We start from the raw sequence: 26,180 nt of genomic DNA on the forward strand, positions 1-26,180 counted from the left end.
TTGACAGCTGTTCTGTGTGGGTATGTGTGTGTGTGTGTGTGTGTGTGTGTGTGTGTGTGTGTGCAGAACATGAGATATGAGGGAGAGAGAGAAACATGAACAAAGACAGTGAGAAAGGAGAGAAATAGACTGACAGTGAAAAGAGGTGAAAGAGAAGTGTGTTCAGGGGAAGAGAAAAAAGGAGAGTAGGAATGAGAGAGAAGTTGGTAGAAAGAAACAAGGACAGAAACATAAAAGAATGAAAAGATGGTAGAGAGGGAAAAAAGTAGGCAAATGAGAATGAAAGGAGAAAAGAGTGAGAAAAAACGGGATCAAAGTAACAGGGAGAAGACTGAGAAAGTGAGAGAAGATAAAGGGAAGGAAGTGCATGAAAAAATGGAGGAAGAAAACTTAGAAAGGAAGAGAGAAAAATGACAAAAAAGAGGGGGGAAATAAAGACAGGAAAAGAGAGGGATATTGTTAGCCTGCAGTCTGAGGGCAGATAGAGAGATGCTGATGGAGAGAGAGAGTGGGAGGCTGATAGAGATGTGAAGAGAGTGGGAGAGAGAGATGACAAGTGAATGAAGAGTCTTGTGGACTCTGTATACTCTGATGAATGGTGTGCTGTCTTTACATTGTTAATGGTGTTTAGGGAGCACTATTTAGCGAGCGTGGTTTAGAGGCGTCCCACAACAGTAACTCAGCTCAATCAGGTCTTATAGTAATGTGCTGTCAGACTGAGAACAGCTTAATAAATCTCACGCAGTCTCAGACAGCAGTGCCTTGGTTTAATCAGCTCTGTTCAGCCACATTTATTAAGACATTAACTGTCTATAGAAATTTGTTTATTTTTAGAGAAAGCAATGAAAGTATTAGCAGAACAGCAGAAAACGTTTTGGCTAAGGTCTGTAAATAAGACACTGATAATATCTGCGTAAGAACCTGGGTGGTCTAAGCATTGACCAGGTCATTGGGAGATTGCCAGATTTCCCAGCCATCCGAGTCCATGAGTTAAACAGACAGTACAGTTGGCCTTGCTATTCGGCCGTGTAGGATTCCTCCCATCTCCCTATCAACATCAGCATGAATCTAGCCGGCAAGGACATGACAGATCTGGACAGTTAGCACTCTCCTCCAAATGTGTTGAGATGTCCATTGGTGCTGTGCTAGCAGCAGTTAGCAGTGTAGCAATACCTCCTACACATATTTAGTGACAAAAGAGCAACAGTTTCTACTTGTCACTTGACTCATTCTCATATTCTATTCATTTTATTTACCTTAGAGCATATGTTTTGACTATATGTTAACTCCAATGTCCAGCAAAGTGCCTGTCAAACCAAAACACTACTGTAGTGTGAGTGGGTAAATGAGCGCAGATGTTTGTTAGCTCAGTGCTAAGCTAAATATGGTCCCTTAGGCTTTGTTAGCATGTATGCTGAGGATGTGTGAGGTATGGCAGCGTAAAGTGCTGTTATTAAGGTTGTAACTGTGTTTTTATGTGTTGCTCTAGGAGGAAGTATAAGAAGACGTCACAGAGGTAAGAGCCAGGAGCTGCTGCTGAGCTGAATCATGGGGATTCCCTCTCCCCTGCTGTCAACACACACACACTCACTCTCTCTCTATCTCTATCTCTCGTTCTCTTGTGTAACCAAATTACATCCTGTGCAGTGAAATAAACCACATTTTTACCATTTGCTTCGCTTTTGACTGGATATACAGGCAACAAACACTCATTTTTCATTTCTATTCCCTGGCCACTTCATTGGCAAAATCAATTTTTTTAAATTTCCACACAGTGGACACATTGCTAGAAACATCTATATGTACCCCTAAACAATTTATCAACCTTCTACCCCATTCATCATCTGTCAGGTCCACTGTTTACAGATATTATTTGTGTGGTTGGTCATTTTCAGCTGTGACACTGGCGTGAGAATGTGGGTTTGGTCTTTGTATGAGTGTCATATCAGCGTGGTGGCTGTGTCACTGCAAGGTTGAGAGTGGTCCACCACCCAAATGTCTATACAACAGCCATTCTGGTCTGGAACAGCTTTGGTGAAGGGCTAGAAAATGGCTGCTTTTAACCATGCTTCAACTGTACACCAGCAAGGTTGTTCCCTAATGGCATCGCTTTTAATATTTCACATAAGGTCCCTTTTATTATAAGATTTCTTTTTTTTTTTCAGCTCTAAGATTGCAGTAAAACACTCAAAGTCGCATTATCACATATACTTGAAGTATATCACATTTGCATTTGAATGTCATTATGGGCAGTGTATGTGGGGCAGAGTGGCCTTGTGCTCTTGATGCACATTATATGCACTCGTCTGTAGTAATGCGTATGTGTTTGCATTGAGATTAGCGCATCGCGTCACCACAGCTATGGCCTGACAACAGAAGGCAGAATAGATGTGTGTTCAGTATGTGGCTCACTGCTTTGAAAAGACATCTGCCGGGAACAAATATGTGGTGGCTGTTGCTAAGTGCTCTGCAATTATCATCAGGGAGGGAAGAGAGAAAAAAGAGAGGGAATCGCTAAATGCAAGAGAACGAGAGATGGCAATCGAATTGAAAGAGGGGGAGAGAGAGAGAGAGAGAAAATGAAAAACTGTAAACAACACTGACAGAAGGAGAGAGTGATAACAATAGAGTTTGCGGGTGGGGGGTTTGAGCTGGTCTAATATTAGATTGCGGGAGTGGGTTTAATTGGCTGGGCCGCAGGGGGGCGGGCTCAGTGGAGATTTCCCTCTGCTGACTTCCTGTGCTGCTCGCCTCTGATTGACAGCTCAATGGGAGTCTGGGTAATTATGGCAGGCTAATTGGCTGCAGAGGATTCTGGGAGTGTGTGATTACCGATGCAACGCCACAATTCAGCGACACAAATACAGTAGTGTGTGAGCGGACACATATGTGTGGAGTCTCCAAACAAAGCTCTGTGGTGTAAGATCTTGGGCCGTCAGCTGTTGGGCAACACTGCCAAAGGCGCCAGCTGCAGAATTGCACATATTTTCATCATGCATTGTAGAAAAAGTGCAGTTTCCAATCACTTCTTGGTGGGCTTGATCCTTTGGAATGAAAAGTACATGTAAATGGCCACATTCCGATTAGAATGCAGTTGCAACAACAAGTCTTAACTAAACTATGCTGGGTTTTTACACTAGATAGTAATTACGACCAATTTTTGTTGAAGAAATTGTCCTTGTTGCACCATCCAAGTAAAGCCAAAGCACAATCAGTGATGCGTCTAAATGAGGGGTCACAGAATTTGACCCAATGTAGCTGTCAGCTGATTGGTTGATACACACCACTGTTTGTAAGTTGTTATGTTTGATCCATTTGCAGTTCTGCTGTGAAAGGAGAGTGTAAACATAATAAGGAAAATTAGAATTAATTTTTATAGCATTTTTTATACATAAATATGAAAGAGAACACAGTGTAACTGCAATTTAATTCATGATTAAAAAAGGAAAAATATACAAATTATAGAAAATAATAAAAGTTTAAACTTTAAATTTAATTAGTGCAAGAAAGGCTTTTGAATGGATATGGTTCAAATTAAAAGATTAGTTAATTAAAAGATTAGAGATGCCTTAGTGGTATATTGGCACGCTCCTCTTTAATTATGAGGAAATGTCAACTTTATTATGTGAGCCATACATTATTCCATTTTATCCTGATTTTTGCTTGCCTTGTTTTTTAACACTGACTGCTGCTGACCACTGACTTTTGCCTCCGCCTATGAGTTTCCTGTGCTGCTGCACTGCAAACAGTGTACGTTTGTGGCCAGTTTGTAATCAGGTTGTCATTGAAGCTGTCAGTTCCACCCTGGAAAGAAACATCCCTAACTTGTGTGGACTTCATTAAATGTTCCATTTACATAAAAGAATAACTTCTGTTCATATCCATTATTTGTACGTCATGTTGACCAACAGTCTATAAAAATAAATTTGTACACTGGCCCTGATTATGGAATTTAGTTTATGGAGGCTTTGCAATTTAGAGACATAGGAGTGCCAAAAAACAGTCACATGCAGTGCTAATACAGCCCCCACATACAGGTGTTTCTCACACATGCATGTAAATGACACCAGCAATCACTACACACACACACACACAAACACACACCAACCACATAATCAAGTGATGCTCCTCTTGTCCACTGATGCTAAGAGGGGGTAATTGAACCCATGAAAATAAGTAGAGTGAGAGTGAAGTGCAGCCAGTTGTAGCGAAACAGAATGCTTAGCTAAGACAGAAACGGCCTGATCCAAGCTATCTAGGGGAGTTTAATGCAAAGCACAGCAATTTGCACGTCTTTCTGAACAGCAGCTCAGATGTCAGTCTTCAGCCCAGCCAAAAGAAACCTGCTGATTGCACAGGGTAAACAGACAGGCTCTGTTATTGGAGTTAGCATAGTTGGATGCAGCTTGTTTAGCTTCTGATTCTGTTGTCGCAGGCTAATCTCAAGTGGGCTCACAGTGACGCAGATTGGTGTGGAATTCAAGGCCTGGTCCATGCCAGCGGTTTCGAGAGGAAAATGCACACATGCACGCAGGCTCATGCTCACACACACACACACACACATACATGCACACACAGCTGCTTTCTGGACTTTTCATGAACTCTTAGCGAGCATCGTTAATCAGCTGTCAATGTGCACAGCTAGCCACAGTACAATCCTTGCCCAAAAAGAACTGGCCAAAAAGGTATTAGTCAGCCAGTGGAAGTCTTGATTAATCATTCAGGACTACAGTACATTTCTTTCAGCTTGGGCCTACCACAAAATGTACCACAAAATATTTCCCACATTGTGCTGCATTAGCAGGATGCTAACTATGATTTTAACACCTGTAAAGTAGTATAACCAAAAGAACACTTATGTAACACTTGAAACATTAGTGAAACATTTCCATATCCACAGTCAGCATGAATAAATCAGACTAGGATTCAGGCTAGGAGGCAGATTTCTTTATTCAAATAATGCTAATAAAAGGGCTTACAACTTTTATGCTTTGGCTGTATCATAATGGTCTATACACACTTTTGACATCCTGCTTTGCAACAGTGTTGCTGTGTCTTACGTAGATGGCAGGAATTTCAAGATTGTCCTGCCTCCTCACCTGAGTCTCCAATCACAGCCCTGGGCATGCATTTATGTGAGAGCGCAAAGGTGAGGGTAAACAGAGCAAAACAAACAAAACAGGCAAAATAGAACCAAGCAAAAGTGATTATAATCCTGGTTTTGTGGAGTGTGGAGGCTCATTCGTTTAAAGGGGCAGACTCTGCAGTTGGTCATTCTGAACAGGGCTGTTTAAACAGTGTAAAAGTGTTGTTATTTGTTTGTTAAGAACCCAGATAACTGTGGAAGGACACTTGTGGAAAAAAGGGCTATAATACGTCCCCTTTAAGTCTTGAATAAAATGAAAGACAAAATTTCATGAATTGGGCAGGAATCCCACTCCAAGTGGCCAGTGCCACTGTACACAAACATGTGCTTCATGATACGTTTTGAACTGGATTTGAGTGGGGTGTATGCACCAGTTTTGGTGGCGCTGATCTTTCTATTATTCAATGTTGTTATACTGATTGAAATCAGTATAAATGTGTAGGATTGGCAAAAGCGTCAAGAGTTAGTGAAGTGGAACATGGAAATGTGGTGGGCTGGCCTATTGCAGGGTCTAACATTTTAACAGCAGAATACATGCTCTCTCTGTGATCTTTTGCCTCCTACCACAGTAACAGAATTCTCTCTCTCTCTCTCTCTCTCTCTCTCTCTCTCTCTCTCTCTCTCTCTCTCTCCACCTCATAATTAGAGGGGTAATTACTCAGCTCAAATGAACCCCACATCCAGCTTTAATTACATTCCTCTTCTTTCCAGCACTCTTCCCCCTTCCTTCGCCATCTTCGCCTAATCCCAATCACCCAGGTGCACTTTCCCCTTGCATCTTACTGAGCTGCTTTGTGAGACCAGGTGTGTGGACGACCCCCACATCTCTCACTCTCTCACACACACAGACACACACTTGCAAGCTTCTGATGAGCCCTACTATCAGAAATATTATGGTAGAACCAGGGTAAAGCAGCCTAAATGGCTTCTAGAATACAAGTGGGTTTTGTCCACATATAAGAAAAAAGAGGCTGATGTTTTTTTTGTCTCTCCTCATGAATATATAAATCAGCTGGTGGGACAGTTAATGAACTCAGGCTATTATCCCAGATTAGCTATGACTTGTGATGGGTAGGCTAGTGTTTGCTAGCTTTCAAGCTACAAGAACAAACCCCATACGTTTACATGAACACTGTTGTCTGTTAGCATTGTCAGAGCTAGCCCTAGTGCACAGAGCTGGAACTATAGAGGTACAGTATTGTTGAAGCCTAACAGCCTCAAAGTCTAATAGCAGTGATGCTAGCAGCCAGGTTTGATAGATTTGAGCAGGCTAATAATTCTGGGTCACTTGAATTTTAAGATTACAGGTTCTAATCATTTTGGAGCTTCATGCAGTTGGCCTGGAGCCAATGCAGGGGAACAGAGTATCTGAAACAGTACTGAAGACAGAGATGTGCTTGTTTTATCATGAGAACAGTCGTTCTTAAGAATCATATACAGCGATAGGTTAGAGCTACTTGTTGGCTTATCAGAACTGCAGTTTTGGAAGAATTCTGATTGGAATACATTACCCAGAAATGCAAAATGGCTACATTTACACTGCTTGTTCACATGTTCTCAAAGCTAGCAGGCCAGCTGTTTTTCTTGTTAGTGTTTTATAGAGTCAGTTTCCACACATTTCCCCTCAGAACTGTCTGGAAATTAGTTGTCTCATTCGATAATGAAACAGGTGGGACCAAGCTAAACCCTCAATGTGGGTGAATGGTTTCTGATTGAGCCATTTAAGATCCTTATCTGCATTCCTTAGGTGACATCACAGAAGTTATGGCAATCTTCATCAGACATCTGAGTAGGAGAGCTATCTTTTTCCATTTCTTTAATGCTAATAGTGAACAAATACTCTTATCTATAGAACACATTTATCATTTTCCTTCCTGGAGGCTTTATGCTTACTTTAGCAGCTTCTTTGCTAGCCGCAAATGGAAAGAAACTGTGAGCACATATCTCTATTCTCTCTGCGGCGCTTCTCTAGTGATCAGTGGTGTATATCAAATTCTAAAGCAATCATGAGCCCTCACTTGAATTTACCTGCACTGAAGGAGTCCTCATCCTGCCAGCAGGGCAGAGATTTACACACGTTCCACCTCAGGCAATCGTCTCTCTCTTTTATTTCACACCGCCCAACCGCCCCACTCCCCCCCCTTCCATGTGGCACTGCGCCGTCATGCCTTTCTTGAGGTCAATGAGGCATAGAGGGACATTCATACTGTTTTATTAGGGCAGACCTGACCATAACCAATCCATCAGCCTCTGGATCTGTCATTAGCCACAGTTATGGGAGGCCTGGACCTGAGTGGTTTACATTACAGCGCTGAGACTGTCCCAGAAACACTACCATGTCATACTCACTTTATTCAGGTCCACTCCTCGGCTTTGAAAAGTTTATGTGGGCAGTGTTTGGGTGACAGGGACAAAAAGATTACCTTCATCTCATTTTAGATGAATATTTACCAAGAGAAACCCTATGAACCTGATGATACTCATTCATTCATTCATTATCTGTAACCGCTTATCCTGTTCAGGGTCACGGTGGGTCCAGAGCCTACCTGGAATGAGTGCAAGGCGGGACTACACCCTGGAGGGGGCGCCAGTCCTTCACAGGGCAACACATACACACTCACACACACTGACACTTTTGAGTCGCCAATCCACCTACCAACATGTGTTTTCTGGACTGTGGGAGGAAACCGGAGCACCCGGAGGAAACCCACGCGGACACGGGGAGAACACACCAACTCCTCACAGACAGTCACCCGGAGCGGTACTTGAACCCACAACCTACATTGCGAAACTACCTGCTGCTCCACCGTGCAGCCCCATGATGATACTCAAGAACCTGAATGTCTTGCAGAGCTGTTACCACTTTAGCTCTTTTTCAATTTATATACTTTTGATGTCATTGATATAGAGTAAGCCAATTTATTAGCTCGACATATCATTTACTTATGCTCATTTAGCTGGTTTATCTACACTAAACTGGTGCTTAGGACTTGGTTTATAGGTCCATTGTCCATTGGCTTTTACAAAATCTGTCCCATTCAAAAGTCAGAAAGGGCCACCATTTTGTAAACAGTTCCTTATGTTCTTAGTGAGTTTCTCCTTTTGTGTTTCAAGTTCATTCCTTGTGATGTTCGGGAGTCGCCCACAACTTGCTCATCACCCAGCTGTTGGAATTCTCAAATGGCTTTTTCGGCAGGATGACGCAAAACAAGACTTTAGTTTTCACATTAATACCAATGCTTGGTAGAGACAGGAGAACAGTTTGGTTCAAGTTGCAGGAGTTCTTTATAATTGACAACAGATGCAAGCTTTGCTAGGGGGGGAGACAGTGGGAGAGAGAGTTGGAACAGAACATGGAGGGAAATCTCAGCGATCAAGTTTTTCATGTGTTTGAAACGTGTGCTGTGCTGGGGGCTACAGGAAACTTCTCGAAGGACTCCACACTGGGGTACAAACACAAAGCGGTTGATTAGGTGAAGGGTATAAAAATAAGCCGTGGCTTTCTTTATTGAGCGCACTTCATTGAAGCTTACTCTAGGTTTACCCAGAAGAATCGAGGGGGATAATAAAGTCAAATGATTCCAGAATGTGAAAAAATACAAGAGCGGAAGAATTACAAAAACAAACCTAAACTGTGCTGCTTTTATGTGAACAGTGCTGAGTGTAGTGTCCACTACTGAGGATTATTGTCCAGGAGAAAAACACAGGTGTTACTCTCAAATGGAGGTCAACCTTTTATATTAGCCATGAATTGCAGCAGACAGCTGTATCCGGAGCTGTATGAAACATGTCCTTCAGTAAGTGCTTTAGACCTTGTGAGGATGGCATTAAACACTAAAAGCTTGGGGTTAGTGCTCACATCTACTGGCCTCCCCTCATGGCTATTGTTCATTCCAGCCGTGAGCTTAATTAATGAGGTCTAATTGGAGAAATAATGGAATATTAATGAGCTCTAGAGAGGCGGCTGTTTCACAGGAGAACTGATCTGCGAAAATGTTAAGGATTCACCGACACGCATTTAGTCTTGAGTAAGGTGTGACCAATTGGAGCCAAAACTGGGACGTAAAATTGGCTCTGGTGTCAGCATTTGGAAGGGCTGGTAACTCCCTCTGTTTGTTTGCTACTCAAGTGTGAATGCTGAGTGCATTCATGTGCATTACCGTGAAGCCATCAATTGAGGCGAAACACCTTGAGACGATTATTGTGAAGGACAAAGTAAAGAGCTTAGAATGTGTCATCTCCACCAGAATGGATCTAGTATTTGTCACATTTTGACTGAAGTAGTGATGCACAAAACTGGATTTTCTGGACTCATGTGCAACTGTCCACTCCTGACAGGATTTGACAAGACACAGGGAGGACACAGATGGTTGGTGGAAAAATTAATGGGAAAGACTTTAACCCTCTGTTAAAATGACATCTGGTTTCATCTTCTGTGAAGGCCTTACAATAGACACTGAAACTTTACTGTGAGTATTACCTACACAAACATTAGTAAGGTCAGATTTTGATGCGGTCTGGACACAGTTCCACTGTTCCACAGCCCATTGCTGGGGGGCTTTATGCACATACCTACAGATCAGATTGGAAGTAGATTCCCCAGAATTGTTGCCTTATGCTTGGCCCACACTACAGGATAATTGGGCCAATTTTGAAGCCGATTTGCTCCTCCCGACTATCGCAATAGGTCTCCCAATTTTAGGGGGGTTGTACACTATTATCTTCACAGATTATCTTATAGTGTGGGGAGTCCATAATCCAATTTTCACTCCTCCAATCTTCTCCCAGTGCAGTCTGGATCCATACCACTCGTAATGTAAATCATAAAAATGAAACCTGCTTGATATTTACGTACGTTAGTACATTATTGTCACTAAAGTACAGTCCAGTTGTGTTCCCTAAAAGTATGTTACATTCTCTTCTTCAGAAGGAGAGGTGAATATTTGTAATCTTTCATAACAGAACTGTGTAAAATAAAGGAAAACAAGTCGTAGAGATGAAATTGGACGTATGAAATCAATACAATACAATTTTAAAATGTACAATTATTTTCGAATAGGGTACAATGATGTTCCCTAACCAAAGGTACAGAATATGTGGGCCACAGATGGGACTCTCTCTCAGGTGTGAAACACAAAGTTACGTTCAGGCCTGAAAGACTGCAAACCATTGAGTGTCGAGCTAGGACTATGGTTTCAATCTCCTGCCTGGTCTCGGGATGTAGCAGTTCACAAGAAACTCACGCACGGTTGTGTTGACCGGAGCTGTCTGTCCAGTGAGAGCAATCTGAAGTTGTGTGGAGTTTCATTTGGAGCAGATTGTGTTGTGTGGGGACACTGAAGGCTAAAAAAGACCAAGCAGAGGAAAATCAGTGAAAAATATCATTATGTGTACGGTGTCAACATTAGTTAGGATTTATAATATCCTGTAGCGTGGGCTAGACATTCGATAAGGCAGACTATTTAATTCATCTGAAGCCAACTTTTAAATCTGTGCCCTTACTCTGTTTCCATTGACAAATCAAATGACAGCTATCTGTTTTAATAATGAGCAGTAAGTTACATAAATAGAGAGACAGAGAGGCCTCAGACCAATGCAGTGTCCTGGATTGACTGCTGCTGCCATCAGGCTTGGGTTCTCTCTGTCTCTTTCACTTTAACTGTCTCAGTCACTCTCTGTCTTTCTTTCTCTTTCCTTCTTTCCCTCACTCACTTACTCACTCACACACACACACACTTACAAAACACTATCGCTCTATCATCTCCATTTAGCCATTCAGTCCTCGCCACAAAGAGCTACTTGAAAGTCAACACAGAAACGTCGAAAGTCAACAGAGAAACTCCATTAAGTTCGATTTCCCCCAGTGTCTGCAATCACAGCTGCCTCATCTAACCGGCCCCACTCTTCAATACCTGCACACACCTACAGATCAGTGCACTTCACAACACACATTTCAGACAGACCCGAAACATTTGTTACTCTCTTGTGCATTAGAGTAATAAAATTATCCAGTTATTATTTATGATTTGTGTTTTTCAAAGGGACCAAGGGGAGTTTGTTCTCTTTTGCTGTGGTGAAAGCTACTGTCAGTGCTGTGAGAATTAGATGGATTTCAGCACTGAGCACATTAGTGAGGTCAGTCTGGGAATGCTGGGTGGGTAGTTCTGGATCACTAACGCCACTCCAACTCATCCTAGAGGTAATGAATGGAGAGCGATCACTCCAGAGAACACTGTAGGGTTTCATTGACACATAGTCAATGCTAAAGTAGAGCTTTGAAGTTTAAAACAATGTCTATTTGAGAAATGCAATTTTTTGTCATTATGTATTTTAATTTTTCCAGCATGACACGCTGCTGCTTTAGACGTTGTTTATCAGCTTTTGATAATGACACGCCTATGTGTGTGTGTGTGTGTGTATGTGAGAGAGAGAGAGACTGTGTGAATGATGGTGTGGGTGATTTGTGATAATCAGTGTGTACTGTATTTTCTCTGATGGTTGATCACCGAAACTGTTACGGCACACTGTGGCTTTTTGCTGAAGCATCTGCCACTAACACAGCGACTAAACAGACCTGATATGTGTGTGTGTGTGTGTGTGTGTGTGTGTGTGTGTGTGTGTGTGTGTGTAAGTGAAAGAGTATCCATCAGTCTATCACAGTCACCTGACTTTCATCTCATGCCGTGAAATGTAGATTTGGTGACCTTTTTAAAATTGAAATTGGTTTTATTGGCTGGGAGAGCGTGGCAGTGACAAAGTGACATTTCTCCTGTGGTTAAGTGCAGAAAAATTGGCACCAGGTGTTTAAGTGTACTGACCACAACCTGGATATGGTTCCGTCTTAATTTTGATACAACGATGTAGAGCTTTGTCTTCAGCTTTAAAACACAATATTTTCACATTGAAAAAAAAAAACAGTTTTGGTGTTTGAAAGTAGGGCTGGATGATATGGCCAAAGTTTATATCACGATATATTCCTTAATTTTAGTCCGTACGATGTAATTCTGATATATTAAAAGTATAAAATTCATTGAAAAACTGCCTACAACAAACAACAAACATGACATCACCATCAAACATTATGTCAATATTAATATTTTTAAACTAAATTTTAAATTGAGTGCTGAATTGATGACAGTGCCCTGTGATGACCGTCTGTCAGTGACAGATGCTGTGAATAATGAATATTGAAATACTGAAAATATGTTGGGAGACATGGTGGTGCAGCAGGTAGTGTCGCAATCACACAGCTCCAGGGACCTGGAGGTTGTGGGTTCGTATTCCCACTCCGGGAGACTGTCTGTGAGGAGTTGGTGTGTTCTCCCCTGTCTGTGTGGGTTTCCTCCGGGTGCTCCGGTTTCCTCCCACAGTCCAAAAACACACGTTGGTTGGTGGATTGGTGCCTCAAAAGTGTCTGTAATGTGTGTGTGTCTGTGTTGCCCTGTGAAGGACTGGCGCCCCCTCCAGGGTGTATTCCCACCTTGCGCCCAATGATTCCAGGTAGGCTCTGGACGCACCCCGACCCTGAACTGGATAAGGGTTACAGATAATGAATGAATGAATGAATGAAAATGGGTTTAAAATCATATCATTGTTATTGAAATTGTATATTGGGATATATATTGATATTGAATTATTGTCCAGCACTATTTGAAAGTGTTGAAAAAAGGGTCATTGTCCCTAACGCTGCACGTAACCTGCCTGCTTTCAACTTTTCAACACATTTTTAGTTTCTGAACAAGTGCAAAAAAGCTCAATATGCGCAGAGGAGAACACAAATAGCCATTTACCTTACACCAGTTAGTACATGTCGGCATTGGCTTAGCATTATGATTGAACGATAGTTTGATGTCTTCTCTCTGTGTCTGCATGGGTTTTCTCTATGGTCCAAAAACACATGTTTATAGGTGAATTGACTGTGGTGAGTGTGTGATGCCCTGTGATGGGCTGGTGCCCCATACCGTGTGTGTTCCTGCCTTGCACCCAGTGTTTTTGGGTAGGCTCTGGACCCACAGCGTCACTTAACAGGATGGAGTGGTTTCAGTAAATGAAAGAATGAACGAATGAGTGATGAGGGAAGAGGATGGGCCATCTTTCTGCCCCCAGAAAAAGTGAAGCCAATAGCTGTTGATGTATGGCTCTAAGTAAAGGTAACACAGCTGTAGTGAAATAGAGCAATTAAATAGACCTGGGTTTTAACAATTGCCCCAAAACTCCGGTTATAAATATTTTTTTGGGTCAGTAAGATTTTTTTCTAATTAGAAAATACAGCCCCTGTGGATTAACATTTGCTACAGATGTGCCAGACATTTGTTTGAGTGTGCAAAAAATGATGCTATATTACATTAGCATAAATGCTTAGGAGGTGAAATGCACTGAAATATGAACGCAATGACATCAACACAAGTTAACTTTTCCACTGATGCCATCATTTCATCTTTCGCTCTCATCCATCTTCCAGCCATCTGGTTTCCTCAACAACCATCCACCCATCCCTCCTCTTTTCACTAGAATTCACTCCTTAATCTGCCACGATTACATAACACTGTAGAGATTACACTCCATTCTCAAGCTTCCTAATAACACAGTGACATGATGCAGTCTTCATTTAAATGAACTAAGGGTGTGCAACACTGCTCCTTTCCCAGCTGAAGAACATAGGCACGGTAGGGCTGCCTGATATGGGAAAGGACACCAGCATATTGATATAGTTTCAGTAAAATAAACGGTACTCCATCATTCCTGAGAATGAACTCCACTGATACTTGGCATTTGCCACATGGCTCCTGTATAGCTGCTTCAGAGCATCCCACTCTGTTTCTGTGGATATTATTCAAGCTGTGTCTTTGCTGGGTCAGCAAAGCGTGCACCTTAAAGAAGGATATTTACGCATAAGATCAGGTGTCTGTATAATTTCAATGTAGGTTCATGCCCCTCACTGGTCTCATACATATAAAAACTTCACATATAAAAACAGATGGACAGATGATTTGGAGGATAAACACAATTCATCACTGTCTAAACCAAATGCTAAGCTGCTGTTCTGGAAAATTAGACTACTTTTCTAGAGTACATGAAAAGCTCAGAATGCTCAGAATCAGTAGAGACTGCCCAGTCTGTACTTCACCATAATAAAGGTAAACAGTTTTTTGGGTGGGTTGTACTACTTTGAGGGCGGCACGGTGGCGCAGCAGGTAATGTCGCAGTCACACAGCTCCAGCGACCTGGAGGTTAAGGGTTCGATTCCCACTCCGGGTGACTGTCTGTGAGGAGTTGGTGTGTTCTTCCCGTGTCCATGTGGGTTTCCTCCGGGTGCTCCGGTTTCCTCCCACCGTCCAAAAACACATGTTGGTAGATGGATTGGCGAATCAAAAGTGTCCATACGTGTGAGTGAATGTGTGAGTGTGTGTGTTGCCCTGTGAAGGACTGGCTCCCCCTCCAGGGTGTATTCCCGCCTTGTGCCCAATGATTCCAGGTAGGCTCTGGACCCACCGCGACCCTGAACTGGATAAGCGCTTACAGATGATGAATGAATGAATGAATGGACTACTTTGATGTGTCAGTCAATCATTCAGTACCCAAGGATTTGAGTAAATCCCACCCTCACGTCAAAACAGGCTCAAACTCAGCTCAGATGGTTTTGTGGGGAAAGTTGAGGAAACACTAAAATAAAAGTGAAAACTGCTTATTTATTCATTCACTCATTGTCTGTAACTGCTTCATCTTGATCAGGGTCCAGAGCCTTAACAAAATCATTGGGCACAAGGCAGGAACACACCATGTATGGGAGCCAGTTCATTACAAGTAACTGTCTATTTATCTATGAAAAATGGAAGATGGAATGTTCAATATGGAAATCTTCAGTTCATCTCAATATATATGACTACTTTTTCTTGATTTCTTGGCTATGGATTCAGTTTTATTGGTTCATGGTACTTTGGGCTGGCTATTTAATCAAAAATTAATCAAAATTCACAGATTCATCAGAACTTCTAATAGACATTCTGCTGTGTCCCTACTGTGTGTACATGGAAACACGTCTGTGGTTTGGACGTGAAGTGTTTGACTATAATTAAGACGACACTAAACAAAAATAAATCAAATATAAACGTTGAGAAAAAATGAGAGGAACAAGCTTCCGCAACATTAGAAAAAATATCCCTGCTTTAATTCTGGAGCATATTTACAGTACAAGCCTCATCACTGAACTATGAGGGTCAAAGATACAAAAACAACATAATCATTCATTAATCGTAATCGTGGTAAAATGTTAAATTAACCTTGATACTGATTTGCGCTCATATCGCCCAGCGCTAACGGAACTTTTCCTTTGTCCTCAAAACACTTGGCTTAATTTGGACGCTATATAAATCAATGGCAGCTGCTTGTAATTATAAACAGTAGCAGCGAAGCCATGGCTTGAATTACTTGTTCACACCGAAGCAGTAGATCATCAGATGGATGGCATCAATATTAAGTATCCAATCTACATTTTTCATAAGCTGAAGTGGTGTAGCGAGGCATTAATAGATGCCATGCTGAGCCTCGTCGTGCCTCTCTCCTGTTCGATCAGCTCCAGCTCCTGGAGAAGGACAGCGTCATGTTCATTAGAGCTTTCATTACCTCCCTAATTACGTGGCAAAACAACACGCTGACATTTCGCCACGTCCCCCTCCCTCTGCTGGGCTCCAGCGCCACTTTATTTCATCTGTCATTAATTGATTTCCCATCCAACTCTGACAACACTTACTAATTAGTGACATGAGGCAATCAGGGGAGGGATAGAGATAGAAAGGGAACAGAAAAAAAAGACAAGAGAATGGATGATGAATGCTCAGCTGTTTCTAATCAGGGTGGGGACCACCAAAGTCAACTTTTGTTGAGTTCTGGTGATGATGCTAAAAGCTGATGTCAAAACATTTTTTAATCAAAAATTTCTAATCTAAAATAACATTTGGGAAAATCATGAATAATGCAAAGATTTTTAAATTATGGGACGATTATTATCCCTATGGGATTTGTCATTGTATTAGCATTAAGTAGCAGTAGTCCACATTAGCACTTGGCCTGACACTTGATTTTAATCACGCTGCTCAAACTGTAGTAAACTGAGTGGAACACTAAATCACACTCACATGTATCATTTATCACACTTCCTCTCACTTTTTGCATGACCCCCTTTCAATGGAAGGTTGTGCCTATCCCTGAGGTAAAGAAGTGCATGGTGCATGTTTTTATGCAACCGACCTTGCACATTTATGCTTGGGTACTAGTACACGATCTTACAGAAGATTTTTATTCTGTAAACCTTCAGTGATCTTTGTCACACTTTTCTGCAGACTATCAGAAAGATTGATGAGAATGCATTTACAAACATTCCATTTGATTTAGAAAAACTTATGATGTGCACAAAATTATACAATTCCTCAAAGCATGATGAAATTTTTGCTGGCAGCAAAATGAACAAATATTTTATGAAGACTTTGTCCTTTTATTACTTACACAATGCATACAGAGGCGAAGGGAACCTGGCGAGCGAATGAAACACAGAGAAAAAAGAATGTGTGAGTAGAAGACTAAAGCCTAGAAGTATTGCAGAATCTTGCTGCTGTTCGGCGGCTGATTGCAGTTTCATGCAACACCATTCCCATCTCGCACGGCTGCATATTTTCAGAGGCTGAGGGCATTTCAAAGTCAATTTCTCTTTGTTCTAAAGCCACGGACGCTGAGGGCTGCTAGTCCATCAAAGGAAAGAGGCTTCAGGCAGGAAGCATTACATTTCCAGCAGGTAGCCAGTGGTTAAATAACTGGTGTTTGGTGGATGAATATGTTGTGTGTGATGTAAGAATGCCCATGGGACTGTGGGGTGTAGTGCATATGATGTCATTATTGTTGAGAAGATGGGGTTTATTTATGAGGTGATGGTGAAGGACCTGAAAACTTTCCAAACCATAATGGTGTGTAATGGGCCTGGTGTGTAATGGGCCTGAAATTTTATGAGAAGAAGGGCGAACATGAATGTGACAACCATGTGAGGACGATATTTGCTTTATAAGGTGTTTACAAGAGAAACCTGGTTATACTTAACGCTACTTAACACTTTTGCGTTAAGTACTCATTTACATTTTACTGTCATTATGAGGATGATCATGTATTATCATTAATATGCTTTGAAATCTTGACTGCTGATTGCCTTAAATACATTCTATGCTCAGGTTGTTAATGTCAGATATTAAAATTTATATCTGGTTATACAACACTTAGTGTCCATTCTTTGCCTTCCCTGTTTTCCACTTATTTTTCTTCCTTTAAGCAAATGGTTTATATTTATATTATATATTGTAAACATCTCTGAATTATCTTTTGAATAACTTGCATAACTCTTAGTTACAAACTTATCTTTCACTACAGTACATAGATTACATGACATTTGTAATTGTGTATATCTACAGGAATGCTAGTTTAATGATGATCAAATGCGCTGAGGCTGGAGAACAAGAACTCATCCATGGCTTGGAAAAGAAGCTGCCATACATGCTGGGTGTTTCTGGCGTGTTCTGTAATCTTTGCAGGGGTTATTGAAGCTCTGGCCTCAGGTTGATGTTGTTTAGCCGGCTGCAGGAGGAGTAGTAATGAGCCCCAGGATTTTTCAGGCATTACTGCTTTTCCATGTGATGGAAACACGTTCCAGGAACCGGCAAAAAGCGCTGCAGGGATTAGGAGCCACTCCAAACAGGTTTTGCCAAGGATTTTTGTTCCAATCAAATCTCATTCTTTGTAAACTGGAATTGTGCATTGTCTGATGTCTTAGAGTCTTAAATTCATACATAATGCACACGTACAACATACACTGACCGTCAAAAGTTTGGAGACACTTCCTTCTTTTGAACTTTTTGAATCCTACCAAGACCCCTCTTCAAACGGTCTATTCTGGACAAATCAGCTATTTCCTTTCTGCCATTTCCAGTTCAGTGCGATAAACTGTAAAAATATACACTGACCTGTTTGGAAGATCATTTCATATTCTAGAGCTACACAAAGACTGGCAACATTAAAAGGCTGTTATTTAGGAAAATCTGGGTTAGCTCTAGCCTTCAGTATAAGACATGGGACAAGACCATACCCTCAGCCTACTGGATCATTTACAACATGTATATCATGATTTCCAATCAAGCTTGGAGGCTTTTTAATGGCAAACTCCACCACAATATCTTCAATCTTTCCCTTTCCTCCTCTCGCTCTGTCATTCTGACTCAAATTCAGCCCGAGTTTCATTAGCCGAGAAACACTTCAACCAGACAAGCACTTCAGCATAAATATCCTATGAGGTGTCTACTATGAGAAGTGGCCTTGCATTGTGGGTGGAATTTATGGCTCTTTCACTTTTTGCATGCACACCGTTAGCTGGGCGCTGTGCAGAGCTAATTTCTCTATGCTTCTTTGCTTTTTAAGATGCATATTATTCAGAGCACTTTAGGTAAATAACTCAACCGTAAAAGCTTGTCTTCTGTATGAATGCTACCATAGATGCTGTAAATCAAATAATGGTCATTAGCTTGTCGTGAACCCTTTAGCCTTGATGCTATTTGCCTCTTGTTTCTTGTGGGTAACTTTTTTTTATTAGAAGTAGTGATTTCTGCTCTCTAATGACTTCTATTATACTCCTGCACCCTGCCTTTAACATTTTAGGCTGAGTTTATTGCTCTTCAGTTCTCTCCTGGACACTTTAACTTGAGAAATATGCAAATATTTCTGTGGTTGTTAGCCTTGCTTTTTTCCCCCTCAAAAACATATTAGCCAAATAGGCTACTTTTGTCACAAAAGCTCATGTGCTTTGTAAATGGCATCAGTGACTTCCGTGTCGTAAATCAACTTAAACATGGACTGTTATACTTGACCATTCTTAGTGAACCCATTAGCATATGCTATTTATTAATTTATCCAGGTTAGAACGTTTTAAGGATTTATTTTGCTTCAGGCTAAAATTTCTATTCTCTAATGGTTACAGTTACACCCATGCTGCCTACCTTTTATGTTTAACACCAGGACACTGATGAGGGAAAAGTCAGTAGAATTAAGTTGCTCTGTGTGATATGAGTAGGCTAATTTATGTGGCATTTCAAAAGAGCAGGATCCAGTTGGGGAATACAGGGAAATCTCACACACTGAGGACAAAACAGCACTGTTTCATCATCCCAACCACAGGGCTACACAATTATGATAGAAAAAATATAGCAATTAGCTTGATTGATTTTTGCGGTTGTGTTCGGTAAATGAGCTCAGCAGAGAGTGAGTGTTTTAGCAGGCTACTTAGTCACAGATGAAGCAGGCGGGGAATGTTTGATGGCTGATTCGAAGGCACTGAAAGCACTCAAGTGGAAATGTAGACAGGCCTGTATCATTTGCAACAGTTCTCATATATGGAGCGTGTGCCTCTGTTTACTCAGAAATGTGGATAAAATGTGATGAATATGTAATGCTAATTACAATGCTAACTGCACTCTAATGTATTTATGAGGAATCTATATTCACCTTTAGGTTTTAGCATAGCTTTTCCTTTTGGTTTTTAGAGAAATAATTTGCAGTTGATCTTTGCAGAAAACTCCAAAAAACATGTAATATGACATCTGTTAAAGGGTTCAAGGGACACTCCCCATGCGTTTGTAAATGTACTGCATACAATATTTCAGTGGGTAGTATGATTTGATTTAACTGGTTTTCTGAAGCATCTATGCTTTGATAAGCATCTAAATTACATCTTCTATAAAGTAATGTATGCTACAAAGAGTATGGAGTGTAAAGAGACCAAAGCCAAAATGGCTAAACACCAGAGCTTCTGCTTCTAATTCCTCATTCCTGTGCTGTTGCCCTGAACTGAGCTATGGCTCATTCTCATTTAAAGTGACAAGCACTAAAACATTTCTTTCTGAGCGGGGTTCTTTTGGCAAAGGAGATCAGTGCTGTGTTGTTTGATCTGGTATTTTGTCTCAGAAATATGTCACAGATGATATATTACGACACTAGGACTATGTTCACTTGTGGAAAAGGCATAGAGTGTGTCCCCTTTTAGAGTTTAAGTGACACTTTTACAGAATTTCATTGCAGTAATAACTCTTTAAAGCCAGACGAACTTCTGAGGAATAAGGGAACCCTTGCACTGCACTGGGTATCCCCCCTGGAGGAATGCCACATTGATGCCGTAGATTCTCTTGGGTGAGATTTTGAACTGACTGTCAAAGTTAAATTTGGGTGTGCTGCATTTAACCGTTCTCTGGGCACAAACCATGATGTTCTGCCTACGCATGTCTTGATACATCTGTCAGTTTTGCCTCCCACCACACACCAGCTTTGTGTAGACTACATAAAGGATCCAATTCAGCTGTCACTTTTGGGTGAGCTTCTGATGGACATTATTATAATCCAATGTTCTTAATGGTACAGAATGGTGGGTTTGTGGTGTTTGAATCAAGTTGACTGGCTCTATTGACAGCAAATACAGTAGGTATATCCACCATACTATATCATTTGTGGTTTGAATGACTTGATAGAAACCTTTTTAATTTTAAGATAGAACAAGCAAGTCTCCGAATGTAGCTACACCTCCAAATGACATTGTGTGGACATGTGAAAGTTGCCTGATGTGAATAACTGGATTTAAATATAAAGATATCAAAAGTGTTGTTTGTGATGCAAAAGAGTTAAGGGCTTTTTATGAATACTTTTGTGATTGGTTCCTAATAATGTTGGTAGATGAAGGCCTAACCAATGGGGGGACATGCCAGGTTGCTACCAAGATACTTCAGAGATACAAGTCATGACTAGATGGTTCCATTAGACTTAACCCATTTGTTTCCAACCAGAATGTAGGAATGAAATAAGAATGGAGGGTCACAAAAGAAGAAAGGTAAAACCATTAAAGAGAGAAAAAAATAAGTTTATAGTTCTCAAAAATGATTAGTCCATCTGTGGAGGCCTACAAGGCCCTAAGGCTTCCCACTGATTTAAGGACATATTTACATATAAAAAGTATAGAAAAATTAAACTGAGGATTGATTGATCTTAGGGTGTTAGCATTAGCATTAATGCACAAGGTGCATTACAGATCCAAATGTATAACTGCCATCTAAAGAGAATTTCTTATTGCTGTAGTAAAGAGGATTTTCTGTGGTTTCTTTGACATTACAGTGGACGTCAAGGGGTGCTGACCTCTCTCTACTCTGTGGAATGACCAAACCCCTTTATTAATGTTGAAGTGTTCCCAGCAGTAATTCATTGTAAAGCCTTTGTGACTCAGAATAGTAGAAACCACTGATCACAGACTTGACGTCCACTATTAATTCATTCTATTTCTTTTTTGTGCTACAGTTTCACTTCTGATTGTAGTATGGACTACTCAGCTACAAAGATTTGGAAACTATAATGTATGTGCATCTCTTTTATTAAAGGACGTATGCACAAAACTGAGTGGCATTCTGGTAGAGAGTTGAACTGATTAGACTATGACTAAGCTCACAGATCAGCATGCTATGACCGAAGAGGTTCATGCATTACCACTCCAACTAACACACTTTGCATCAGTGAATGAGATGTTTGGGATCAGGTGGCCTTTCGAGCAGGAACAAGTTTTCTTCAAGCAGCTTGGGGCGTCATGTGGAAAGTGCTAAGCTCCAATATCCCTCCCTCCTCCTCCCAATTCCCCCCGACTCCCAGCTATTGCATTGACCCCAGGCATTGATTACACTCAGCCTGACACATCAGGGACAGCGCTCTTCAGGCAGCTCTAAACGACAGATCATCTACAACTTCCCTTCAGAACCGCAGAGCGTGAGAAAGATGATGTTCTAAAGCCACTATGGAACTGAGAATTAACTTGTTCTGCCGATTTTAAAACTGCAAGCAGATGTGTGGGGCTGGGGGTGTATCCTCCCTGTCACTCTGCAGCTGACACTACACCTGTATAAAGCATATATATATATAGGTTTATAATAATAATGAAAACCTGTGTCTGCCTATGCACAGAATTGAGAATCTCTGGGAAAGATTCTTAGAGGCTGAACATGAATATCTGCAGTCTAGGCCTTCCAGCTCCTGGAAAGAGGCGACCACTGGGTCAAGGGAATGTGTCCAGATTTGTTTGTGTATTTACATGTATGTGTGTATTTATGTGTGTGTGTGGTCCACTAAAAGCATGTCTGAATCCCACCAGTGACACATGAGCCACGGCAGATAAATAAATAATGCGTAACCTAAATTTCTAATCTAACCCCTTCTGCCATGCTTGGGCAAAATAAACCAAATCTCTCAAATCCACCGAGAGCAGAAATGCATCAGAGACGTGCAGACAGGAGCCAAGCCTCTTCTCTTCACTTCTCTCTCTCTCTCTCTCTCTCTCTCTCTCTCTCTCTTTCTACTCATCCTCATTCTCAGCAGCTGGGCCTGCAAATCAGGCCAGTGTCCCCAGGAAACCTACACACACACTTATGAAAAAATGTACACATAAAATGCTTCAGAGAAATCTGTTTTCCATGAAATGGCAGCTTTGACGAGCCACAAGCATTTCCCTGCGAGTCACGACCACGTCATGGATGTAATGACCTGTATGTTTGTAAGTGCAGGTATTATCTTGACATTACCCAGAATCTGCTTGTGTTCTTATTTAATTCTCTGTAGATTCTCTGTTCTAAGTTTGTAGGATTTTCACAAAAAGAAACAAACAATGTTCTTCAGAATAATCCAAAAGATAATTATACTTTTTTTATATATATTTATGTTATAGCTTTAACTCTGCCTCAATGTTTTTTGTTCTTTTTTATATTTATTTTAATTGTGTTGCAGATATATGCTAATGTATCGTTAGGAGTATTGCCAAAGGACTCTTTACCTGCGCTATGAATCAACCCCCTCTCTGCTGTGGGAGTGTTGTTACTGTTGTTTTCTGAGCAAAGACAAAAATGAGAATGTGTGCTTCTGAGAGAAACCAAATTAAAGATTGAGGAAAAAGTTGCTGCAATTGCTTTATTACCATACCACCTTTTTTTGTGACTAAACAACCACTAAATTTAATTTAGTCAAAACAATGTTTATGTGTTTCTGGTTCAGATTGCGCTGTCTGGTGAAGCAACTCGAGAGAGGAGAGGCGTCCCTGGTCGATCTGAAGAAGAATCTCGAGTATGCAGCGTCAGTGCTCGAATCCGTCTACATTGAGGAAACACGGTAAACTATCGACCCAAACTTTCAGAAACCTGATTTTCACTTTAATGCACTTAATGCACATTTAAAATGCAGTTTTAAAATCACAAGCAAATAAAATGCTATTTTAAATATTTTTAAATACAAAGGCAGGATTGCATTTGAAATGAGCTTTTTCACCATCATCAAGGTTTAATCCAGGGTTGAATTTAAAGCAGTAGCTATTACAGAACTACATTCCCTGAGATAATCCTTTTCTTTTATACAGCAATTAGTTATTTATTTTCTTTCTGTTTTTCACATTCGGATGCCAAAACAAGAACACGGTAAGCGTTAAATAATTAATAATTTATTGATTATTATTCTATTATTATAATTACTATTATAATTATTCAGAGTGTATTACTGATTATTCATGAAAACAATGGGAACAAGTGATTATTTTGGTTTAACTCTATGGATAATGTGTTTATTATTTGGCTGTAACAGTTATTTACAATAAATTGTCAACTTCAACTGAATAATTTATACATTTCTGATTTAAAATCATGTGTAATGCTGCAAAAATAAGTTTTTTTATATGCAGCAACCTAAACCGGAAAGTTCTTCAATGTATTGCAAAGTAGTCATGTGTCAGGGTCTAAACTAAGCAACAAGACCCTTAATGTACCAAGCAGTCTGAGGGCTTTTAAGTGGCAGATGTTTTAAGAGCTTTTGAAAAGAACCTCATTCAAGGAACATCTTTCTGGGTCAAGGTAAGATTCTAATTCCTGTAATTCATAGCCTCAGCTACGTTTATGAATATCTTTCATTCCTCAAGTACTGTTGGCTCTATATTTGAGCTGAATGAGCGAAAGTGTATGAACACAGGAACTAATTCAATATGTAAAACTGTTTCTTACAAAGTAATAACTGGTAATTGCTCATTTTAACAGTCTATTTCTCTCAATATCACTTTAACGTCCAAAGTTTTGGAAGATTATTTGGTAACACTTCCTATGTATACTGTGTTCATAAAGTTTTATAAATACATTTAAGCTTGTATAGCATATGTTAAACCTTGTAATTCCTGGAGTATGCTTATTTTTCAATGTAAGTTGGGATATAGTGTTTATATAAGCAAAACACTTTAGAATATAAGATAACCTTGCTTTATGTTTGGTTTCGTAATGAGCCATTTCACAAGATCATTATCTATGATAACAGCATAATGTGGTATAACATAAATCTCTTCTATAATATTCTTAGCAGCACATGGAATCTGACTTTATAAGTTGAATGTTTATACCAGAAAGCATAAGGTATTATGTGCTGTAAGATGAATGCAGCATTAATGCATTTTTAAAGGCTTATGAATACAGGATCCATAAGTAATTCTGAGAGTTATTGTCTGAAGTGCTGCCCCAGGAATCTTTACAAACATCACATTTTCTTATTTGGTTTTGGGTTTCTTTATTTGGAAATTCCTACAAGGAACAATCTGCACTGGTTTGATTTATCAGACACGTCCTTGGGGTTCCACAGCAGGCCGTCACTCTTTAGGACAGTCTTTATGTTCTGTATTTTGGTGGCAGGTCCTTTCTCATATTTAATCTATGGCAGATGGAATTATAATCATCATCATTTGTCTGCTCTCAGATCAGCAAAAAGAAAAGCAAACTTACAACAACATACATTCACTTTTGACTAATAAAGGGTACACCGCCCTGACCACAACTCCACAGCTGAAGAAAGGCTTGGCTTTCGCAAAAGCACGTAATACATCAGTAGGAGTTATTATTCAGCAGTGAAGAACTAGCATTTCATCACTGTCAGAGGAAAAGCTTTACAGTGGAGGGAATAACTTGAACTACTAATGGAACTTGGGAATCTAAGCTCTTCTGGAGTATTTCTGATCGGCCATTCATTATAAAACTCACTGTAATGAAAAGAGCAACTGGAATAATTTAAATAATGCACAAATATGAAAAATGAACAAATGGAGAAACAAAGTTTTGTTCTGACAGTCACTGCTGAGCAACATGACCATCTTGACTGCTAATAAACCAATGAGCTGAACAATCTAGCAATTGTAGAAATATCTTTGTGCCAAGTCATACTACAGTTTTGTGTGTATGTTGTGTTAGGAGTCTTGCCCAAGGACTTTTACAGGTATGGTTTGCTTAAGCAGGAATCAAACCCTATTCTACTGGAGAGGGCAGTGGGGTTATCCACTACACCACAGGTGGTATAAAAGTAATGGCTGTAATGTAGGAGATAAACTGATAAACTTTGAAAACAAACCAAATGTATACATTTTAAATGTTATCCACATACATTTTCCAAAACTATCACATATTAGAATTGATTCTTTAAGCCATATTTAATGATATCATATTCATTGTTTAGCAATTTCTGCTTTATGATATTAGCTGTGTTATTAAAGTGCAATCTGATACCCGTTTATCCGATAATCAGGGAAATCAGAGAGTGGTGTATCTGTTGCCTGAGTGTACAGGACAGATCAGAGAAAAGCTTATGGAGTTATATAACCATAGCGTCATTATGGTCACCATCGGATTAGGACACTAACCTCTCACATGCAAAGCCACAGAGATTGCTATTCGCTTCTGATGATGTTTTTTTTACATTTGGGTAGTTTATGATTTAGAACACTAAGCCACTGCTGTCCACGAATACAGAGGCCTCAGTGGAACTGGTAAAGGAGCTGTCATTTTTACCACACACCCACAAAAAAAAAAAAACATATTTAAGCAAGTGATTTTGTATTATTTAATTATTTCATTGTATAAAGCGCAACTCATGCAGAGTGAAGGATCCGATTACTTTATAGACCCTGAATGAT

The 26,180-nt window shown here is 40.3% G+C and overlaps 1 protein-coding gene across 1 annotated transcript in view; it reads left to right on the plus strand.

Moving 5' to 3' along the window:
- The window catches only part of LOC136675685 (dual specificity calcium/calmodulin-dependent 3',5'-cyclic nucleotide phosphodiesterase 1C-like), a 74,790-nt gene that overhangs the window by 27,956 nt on the left and 20,654 nt on the right, over positions 1–26,180 (plus strand). Inside the window, exons 4-5 of the mRNA XM_066652387.1 lie at positions 1,490–1,516; positions 23,246–23,359. Coding sequence (XP_066508484.1) covers positions 1,490–1,516; positions 23,246–23,359 — 141 coding nt within the window. The remainder of the gene's footprint in view (positions 1–1,489; positions 1,517–23,245; positions 23,360–26,180) is intronic.

Source organism: Hoplias malabaricus, chromosome X1 (assembly GCF_029633855.1).
Source record: "Hoplias malabaricus isolate fHopMal1 chromosome X1, fHopMal1.hap1, whole genome shotgun sequence".
NCBI lineage: Eukaryota > Metazoa > Chordata > Actinopteri > Characiformes > Erythrinidae > Hoplias > Hoplias malabaricus.